At 37.2% G+C, this 9,715-nt stretch overlaps 1 protein-coding gene across 1 annotated transcript; it reads left to right on the plus strand.

Annotated features, from left to right (window-relative positions):
- Nucleotides 1-5,184: 5,184 nt before the first annotated feature.
- On the plus strand, nucleotides 5,185-6,298 carry gjb7 (gap junction protein beta 7). Its single transcript, XM_042390869.1, has one exon. The coding sequence runs from the start codon at nucleotides 5,438-5,440 to the stop codon at nucleotides 6,227-6,229; it is 792 nt and encodes a 263-aa protein (XP_042246803.1). The 5' UTR covers nucleotides 5,185-5,437; the 3' UTR covers nucleotides 6,230-6,298.
- Nucleotides 6,299-9,715: the final 3,417 nt, after the last annotated feature.

A 9,715-nucleotide genomic window follows, 5' to 3' on the forward strand; every position in this document is an offset into this window, starting at 1 on the left:
GAAGAAGAAGAAAGTGAAGAATCTGCGGTCACAGCGCCCCCAGTGGCTGAGCTGTCATGTTGCTATTACATCTGTTTATCATAATGGAAGATTAGTGGAGAATTACATTTGGGCAAATTGTTTCTAGTAGGGGGCCCTTGTGACAAAAAAGAGCCATGGGCCCCTATTCACCCCCCTGTCTTTCCCACTCTCTCTACAGTACATCAGTACATTAGTATTTATGAATTATATATCTATTTAGTAACAAGTACAATGTAAGAACAGTATCATAAAGGACTTCAAACTAGATTTTAAATTGAGGCACCTCTTTAAAACAAGGCTTCTAAATATTAAGGCCTCTATTATATGATTTTATACTGTGCCATAGTGGTGCCTATGGTATTTTCTGTCAAAATCTGCAGATAATCACTTTACAACAAACTACTTGTCACACCATGAGCACAGAGCCCTCTTGCCTCCTGATGTTGGGGGCTCTGGGGCAGTTGTCTGCTTTGCGTGATTGGAAATGCAATATGTGGGTGTCTGTGCACATCATATAAAATCTGTATTGCTGAAAGCCTCGCTATATGTGACAAACTCTACTCAATCCTACTTCTGACTATTTTATATAATTTTAATTGGTGACAAATTAAAAATAGTTTAATGTCTTGCACCATTTGTTAGGAACTTTGTGGAACTTGTACTGAACTAGAGCTGAACTTTAAAGAATGACTAAACAAACAAACACAAACAAACATCAAAAACATACACAACCTGAGGCAAGATAACCTGAGGCAAAGGAGAAGCTGTGGTTTTCTGCACCTAGCAGACATCCCTAGATTTTAATCTCAAATGTGAAAAAGAAGAAGTTCAAAAGTTCTACATAGTCTGATGTAAGTGACAGATAAAGAAAAGGTTACTATTTTGTGTAAAATCATGTAACATGAGCATGTAACTGATAGATGTCCTGGAGATTAACGGTATGTGGTAATACAACTAAGAGGAAGTTGTAGAGTTCTAAAAAGAAAAGTGGGACCTTCTTTTTCCATAGGGCTTTTTGAGAGATCTCTTTGAGACTCTCTTTAGTCTTTTAGCTTTTTGCATTTTAACTTTTTGCACAAGTTTTTGTATTTTACTTCTTACAACTTATATTATTTATTTTGTTAAAACCAAATAAAACTGGTTTGTATTTTTATACACTCCAACCACAGTTCCTGACTTGTGTTCATCTCTGAGGTCTTCTGGTTTCTCTCAGGTAAGTGAAGACATCTCACTTGGGATAGGCTGACATTAGTTTTACATTTATTTAGATTAAAAATTATGATGAAATTTGTAAAGGATTATCTAGTTTTTTGTGTGTATGTATGTATTATTGACTTACTTATTTTATTTTATTTCTCCCCCTTTTTTTCTCTATTATTAATATTTCACACTAAAAACGTATAAATGTTGTAGGAATGATGTAGGTATGAACAATATCATATGTATAACTCTTGTACTCCTGCAATAAAGTATATAAAAAAAGATGTACTGACTGAGGTCAACATGCTGCTGTACATGTGATAGATGTATGATTTCAGAATAGAATAAGATTGAGAGATTCATTAGGGATTAATTGGCTAAACAGTTAGGGCTCTGAAACTGCCCTATAAAACCTCGACTATCAGACTGGGCTTCCTCCAGAGATGATCTGTTAGAAGGTCATCTTGGAGTATTTTCAAACCTCCAACACCTATTGGCACCAGTACACTTTGTTGTGACCCAGGCTGTTAGGATTCCTGACTAAATAGGCCCGTTGGTAGTGGTTCAACGACAGCTGGTGATTATAGAAGCCAGGCTGAATCTGGTTCCCATAGCAAGGCTGGGTTGGTCTTGCGTGTAGATTCTGGGAACCTGGTTCGATACCTAGGTCAGAGGTAGAGGACAACCGTCAACTTCTCTATGTAAAACCTTAATTTGCCATTAAGTAGTAATCAGAAGTATAAAGTAGCAGAAACTGGAAATACAAGTTCAAGAACAAATACATTGCACTATATTGTGTGTATGTAGATATATCTCTCTTTTTTTTTTTTAAATTATGCATAATTATGGTAAATTTTATGTAGAATTTCAATGAAGACCTTTATTCAAATACACAGCCAGGTTTACTATTTAGATGGAAACAGCGCCTCCCAGTGGTTGGAATAACCAACAGCAAAGGTCTCACTGATTCTATCCTCTTGACTGATATCTTAGCAGTATTGGAAGTATTCAGAAGTAAAAGTATCAATACCACAGTCTAAAAATACTGCAGGATAAATAAGAGTCCTACTTACAAATTTTTACTCATAATACATAGAAATAGCTCCTGAGTGATTAGATTCATACTGATGCATTACTGTTGAAGCAGCATTTTACTGTTGTGTTTGGTGCTAATTTGAACTTTCTTATAAACTGATGAGTTAATGCAAAAAACAAGTAGTAACCATGGATGTCAGATAAATGTAGTGGAGTTAAAAGCATAATATTTCTCTCTGAAATGTTGTGGAGTAAAAATAACATGTAAAGTTACACAAAACAGAAGTAAAACACAAACACCTCAGAGTTGTACTTGAATCCTTAGGGCCTATTTTCATTCCACCACTGGCTAGAATAAAATGATTTTCCCCACACATTGATCCACGACTTCTGCCAACTCTTTAAAAGCCTATGTTAATGTATAATGTCCCTTACAATGACAGGGGAGGCTTTACTTTATTAAAATTATATATGGTTCTGATGTTAAAGTTTTGGCAAGTGTCCCAGGTTACCTAACTTTACCCAGGTGAACAATGGAAATGGAAATAGCATCTCTTAGTGGCTAAAATATCCTACTGATTATATCCACACTGATTGATATAATGGATCAGGATACTGTACAAATATAACACAGACTCATATGCCAGTCTCTCATTGGAATATAATATGATATCATATGAACTGTACAGTAAAACTTGTACACTGGAGACTCATCAGATCTTGTATGCTGCTTTCTTTTCTTTAGGATTTAGGATAGAATGTAGATCTAAAACCTGACAAATAACAAAGAGAACAAGAGACATTAAACAGGTACAGGCCTGAGGCTACATATATTATTAACAGTGTAATGTGATCTGACTCTCATCAAAGTTACATGGGTGAGAGGTGAGAGAAGAAGGAAATAAAAGAGTGCTGTTTTAAAGGTTATTTCACTGTTCTCCTCCCCCACACTGAATCTGAACAGGACCTACAGCAGATATTATTTGCATTAGACAGCTCCATGGTGATGTCCGTGTACACACACGCACACAGACACACACTCTACAGGATACCTGCATATTCAACAGGTGAGCTGGAGAAAGGCTCCTGGTCACATGATTTAAAGTAATTCACAGTAAAGTTTGCAGTCAAAACAAAACAGAAAGTGTGTGTTCAGATGATTTTATAGCTACAGTGGTAATTAGAGGAGTCTGAGTGGAAAAGGTGCGCAGATGTGCAGGTGAAGCAGACAGCAGAGGACACACAGCACAGAGCTGCACAGAGGAAACCCCCCCAGGCACTGCCGGTAAGGTCTCCACTCTCTTTTACTAAAGTTTACACAGACTTTTAGGACTTATTTCACCTAATAGAACGATGAAATATCAGCTGTCTGTGACACGCACATTACAACAATAAAAACACAGTAAGTCATGGTTAATATGTTTTTAAGAATTGAATTTGGTATTCTATGTTCATGTATAGGCTACTGTAAGAATATACATGAGTATATTTACTCCATATTTGTATGGTTATAGGATAGAATTCATTATTATATTTGATTACGAATATAATTATTAGGCCTATATATAGCCAACAATCATACAGTAATATATGTTCACTCACTGTAAAAAGTTTGCTGTGGAACAGTTATGGAGTTTTATTTATCATTTGGTATAATTCAGGCTACTGTGATAAATATATGGGAGTATTATTAGACCATGTCAAAAGTTTTATGTCATAGAATATCTCTTTACTTACCGCATTACCTCCCTGCCTGCTGTGGTTGGTCTCATCTGTGGTGCCACTGCAAACGTTTTTACAACATTTATAGCAGGTGTTACTAACAATGGTGCTGACATTGTATTGATCTCACATTATGATAGCTGTAAAAGACAAAAAACATACAGAGTCACGAGTTTTGATATCTGATAGCAGATATTGTATTTGTGCACAATAATACACGTCATCTGTACAATGAAACGCTTGAGATGAGGCTCAGGACAGTACTGCAGGCAAAAGTAATTATACACAGTAACAATAAGATAAACATTAAGTTATAATAGAAAGAATAAAGATTTAAGAAAATACAAGAAAAACTCCTGCAGATTAAGAATAATTGACAGTAGATGAAATAACAGTGTATAAATAAATAAATAGAGTGGAGTATATGAGAATAGTGATACAAATAGTGTAGTGTTGCTGCTGTAGCCTCACAGAATTTTGACAGGTTGCAGATTTTGGTACAACAAAACAGACAAAACAGTATTAAATCTGTGAATTTTGTGAATACTATGGTGGCACCATGTTTGATAACAGCCATCCAAATCAATTATGATATGATACAAACATTTGCAGCGGCAGTATATGAGAAATTCCTTATCAGGTCACAGTGTTTGGTGTAACACCGACGTTTGCGATGTCCTAAACAGAATCTGTAATCCACCTAAATACATCTGCATATTGCAATGTGTGAATGCAGGACAGTCAACCAATCACTGAGGCTGGATAACCAGCCAGGAAACACTGCCACAGTCTCAGTGTTGGCTTATGGCCATTTGAATATATTAGCAAATTTGGAAATATGAACCACTGAAGCACAGAGGTGACTGCAGCAATGAGGGCCTGATAGGAGAAGTCTGGTAATATCATATAATTATCCTATAGTCTCAGAAAGTAGTCCCCAACAAATACACTATTTCCTCCTGTTTGAGTAACGTTTGCTAAAAACCACAGTGACCAGCTGTTTTAGGAAATGACTGAACCTTTTTTAAAAATGAAACAATATATTTGTGAGCCAATTTTCAATTTACATCTTCAGTAGGAACCAATGGTGTTGGGACTGAATGCTGCAGACAGAGTAGAGAAGTCAGAGAGTGTTGAGAGACGTGTTAACACATTTTTGCTTTGGTTTATTTGTTAACAGTAAAAATATAAAGTAACACCATTCTTTAACACCAATGACTTGGGACCTCATTTGGCTTTTGGTCTTTTGACCTGGAATGACTTGATATCCTCCCCAAAGACTAAAAATGATGTTAATAAAAGTGTGTTGTGTGGTGAGATTGTTTTGCCAAATAATGACGAGTTCAAACAAAGTTCAGGACTTGGTCTTGATTCATGACTTCGTAGCTAAGATTTGACACTTACAAAACAACTGTATAAACACAAATACTCCAAATGTCTTCACAGGTGACAGAGAAAAATGAACTGGGGATTCCTGGAAAACATCCTCAGTGGTGTGAACAAGTACTCTACTGTCGTCGGGCGCATCTGGCTCTCTGTGGTCTTCCTCTTCAGGATCTTGGTGTACGTGGCGGCGGCTGAGCAGGTGTGGAAGGACGAGCAGAAGGACTTTGTGTGCAACACCCGGCAGCCAGGTTGTGAGAACGCATGCTTCGACCACTTCTTCCCCATCTCCCAGGTGCGTCTCTGGGCTCTGCAGCTCATCATGGTGTCCACCCCGTCCCTGCTGGTGGCCCTGCACGTGGCCTACAGGGAGCACCGCGAGGCCAAGCACAAGCGTAAACTGTATGAGGACAAAGGCAGCATTGATGGAGGTCTCTTCTGCACGTACATCGTCAGCCTGGTCTTCAAGACTGCCTTTGAGGTGGGCTCCCTGCTGGCTTTCTACTTCCTGTACAATGGCTTTGAGGTACCCATGCTGCTCCGCTGCAGCCAGAGTCCCTGTCCCAACACGGTGGACTGCTACATCGCCAAAGCCACAGAGAAGAAGATCTTCCTCTACATCATGGGCTGCACCTCTATCCTGTGCGTCGCTCTGAATTTTGTGGAGCTGGTGTACATTGTTTGGAAACAGTTGTGGAAATGTTTCACCAGGCGGTACATCCCTGTGGAGGAGAAGGAGGCTTTCAGCAGCAGCCGGCCACCTGTCTCCATTGTAAACAAGTTTGCCTCCACTGAGCCCACACCAAACACAGATACAATCACCACAAAGTCGGCATCTGCTGCTGAAAACCAGTCTGTCCGGTTGTAGAGGGCAGGGACTTACTGAGAGCTGGTGTTCTTATCTCAGCATGAAATCACAGTGGAACCTTTGTTTACCTGACACATTAACATGGAGAAAAGGCTTTAGCAAGCTGTCATATTATTATTATCATAAGTGTAAACAGACCTCTAATGACACATACTAATAAACAGATAAAACACTAATGAAGGCTGTTATGACTGATCAAACTACTGACACTATGGAATCTCTAATGAAGGTTTCAGTTCTATTGCAAACATGAAAACTAGACAGCTCCACTTTAATTATGACAAGTCATAACTCAAATTCAACACTTGCTCATTATAATTATAGGGGCCTTCTGCCAAGTTTAGGTGATTTTATGTGTGGAGTCCTGCTCAGCCTGTCAAACCAGTTGTATGATGTTTCATGTGGCATCGTCAAGTCTGGGAAAATAACCCTTGATGATGTCATCAAGATTATCTTGGGTTGGGCTGGGAAAAATGCTACCAAATTACAATATGGAATATCTCGGCCTCTGCTGTTTCAGTTTTGAAAAATCTAAATCATTGGAGGACATCTCTAAGACTTGTCTAGATTATCTTTGTAATATCTACATTACCAGTCATAATGCAGCTATAGATATGTTGGAGCTGTGATTGGAGGTAAATTAAATGGAGCTATGTTTCTTGAATGATCTTGACTTATTACTCATCAAAAGTCCCTGTAAGACGCTGTAGCAACAAGTTGTTTTGGATATTTTAAGAGCAGTTTTCTTCTGACTAGTATGGAGAGCCAAATGGTTCAATATTACCTAAATAAATAATACATTATGAAATGAATCATCCTCCTAATAAATACAGACAAAAATGTATGACTGAATCACATTTTGTTTTTAATTTAACCTTTATTTTACCAGGCAAGATATTAAGGTTTATTTACAATGACGGCCTGTATGTGTTGTAAAATAATCCAATACATTTTTAAAACTATGCTCAATATTTTGACATAACAGGGTTTATTGTGAGTAATTTTTGCTGTTTTTAGTTAAAAATGTTGTATTGCTTGGTCTGAATGAGTGACCAGCAATCTGGCTGACATTTTGAAATGAAATCTAATGAAATGAAATGTCTTATTTAATATTCACACCATGTTATTCAGACATGATGCTGAACATCAGTGCTTCACATCCACACGGCAGTTTAGTTCTCAGGTGCAATCCTCCACAGACACCACTGATAACTTCACAAGCTCTTTCCAGTTAACCTCTTTTTTAACATTAACATTTTAATTTTCTTTATAAATAACTTTTTAATAGTCAGATAGCAGATAAAGAATTGTAATTTTGATTGATGAGAGAAATGAATGCTTTCAGACTACAGTTATTCTTAGAAACAAAAGTCAAATGAAACTATATTGTGTAAAACAGCTCGCCATAGATTAAAAGACTAAAAACACCACAGTATGTCACTGTCAACCTAACTCCGGGTCTCAGCTGTTGTCATGGTGGTGACTGTGGGCTCCAGAGGAACAGAGGTTGTGTGTATTCTGAGGGTCAGTAACCACACAGAATGAAAGTCTTCCCATGTTTCACTCTTTCACGGTTCACAGTTTTTTCTATCGTTTGAGCAACAGTGATTGAGAGGATGAAGTGACTTCACCGGGTGATTAGCACTGATCAGAATGTGTGTGATGTACAACAAAGACAACATCTATCTTAATTAGATGCATGGAACTTAGATTAACTGATAGGTTAACTGATCATATATATGGAAGCGTAATGCATTCACTTGAGAAAGAAATCAGTTGTTTTTCTGAATTAACGAGATACCTAAAAATCTCAAGAGTAGCTCTCATTCTTAGCTGAGAGCTTGATTTCATGGAAGCAAACATATCCTGTCTGTTTAGTTAAATCCAATGTTATTGTGGTTTTGGTTTGAAGCATTGGGAGATACTGGTGTCTTTAGATGATATTGTTATTATGTCAACTCTGTGCAGGCACCTCAGGACAGGCAAAAATGTTTCATCAAAGCCCAAAGACAGATGAAACAAACACAGCAGACTGCCTAAAGAGCTAAGAGGTTATTTTAGCTTGCTATTCCCACAGACAGGTACAGTGGGATGACTCAGCTTTGCCCTTCTGGCAAAATAAAACTTACAATAGGTCAAACATGAGAGAGAAGTACAATGTATTATGTTCATAGGAGAACACAGAGAAAACATGACAAGAAACAGGTGCATGTATTTTCCAGAACCTTCGCCACACGCAGAGGCCGTCCTTACCGTAATTACACTACTTTAGGTGCAACGAAGTTCAGACGGCTAGCTTGAACACAGTTTGGCACCCGGCGGCTCAAGTACAGCAGTCAGGATTTTGAAGTATCTCATTAATTCAGAAAAACGGATTAGAATTTTTTTTTTTCAATGAAAACTTTTCTCAAAATACTGAAATAGTTATCTCGTTAATTCAGAGACACAGAGCAGAGGTTTTTCTCAAGTGAATGCATTACGCTTCCATACATATCTTTATATTTTTACATTCTATAACTTATATGTGTACGTATATGTGCAGTTGCTATTTAGAACTGCATCTTCATTTTAGACTACTGATGGTGTTTATGAACATGTAAAGTGCAATAATATCGTAAATGATTAATAAATACAATTTAAACTAAATCTGTTCTTTCTCAGCTACTCTGTCAATCAACTCTGCAGTTTATCCACAACTTAGAGCTCATTTAGACAAGCCGACTTGAACTTATTCACACAGACAGTAAAGGTCACTAAATACAGAAATAACTGACACAGCTGCAACATTGTTAAATGACCCTTTTGAGCAGAGGAGGTTATGACTGTCTCACCATTCAAAAAGCAACATTCAGCTCAACAAGGCCTATATGCTTGCCCCATATTTAAATAAATAGTTTGGCATTTTGAGAAATGTGTTTGCTTTCTTTTCCAGAAGAGAGAAATTGATTATCCCTCCACAATTACTACTTTTTACATTTGTTTGAGCTTTAGAAGTGTTGCTACGTGTCTTTTTAAACTATGGAGAGACAGGCCAGCTGTTTCCCTCTTCTCAGTCTTTATGTTAAACTAGGTTAACTCCAGCTCAATACTTATATATAGATATGTGAGATTCATATACATATTTTCTAACTCTTTGAGAGAATTCAATCAACTTTTCCAAAATGCTAAACATTAATTTCAGGGCAGTTCAACATGTAAAGGATGTGGGATTTTACCTCCACTGGGATTAAAGGAGCTCAGATATAAAGTCTGGAACTGTTAGAAAGAGGACAAAATGCAAAACATTAAAAATTCCTGACAAAATACAGATGTGCATTTTATAAAATCTATTTTCTTGTATATAGCTTGTTCAAATAATTTAAAAACTTCCACGAAAAAACATTCAGTGTGAATTCAGCAGCTCCAAACTTTACAGCATAGAAGGAATTCCTAAACTGCATTTTAATCAAACAGAAATGGCAAATGATGACGAAAAACAAGTCAAAG

This window comes from Thunnus maccoyii, chromosome 17 (genome assembly GCF_910596095.1).
Source record: "Thunnus maccoyii chromosome 17, fThuMac1.1, whole genome shotgun sequence".
NCBI classification, from domain to species: Eukaryota; Metazoa; Chordata; class Actinopteri; order Scombriformes; family Scombridae; genus Thunnus; species Thunnus maccoyii.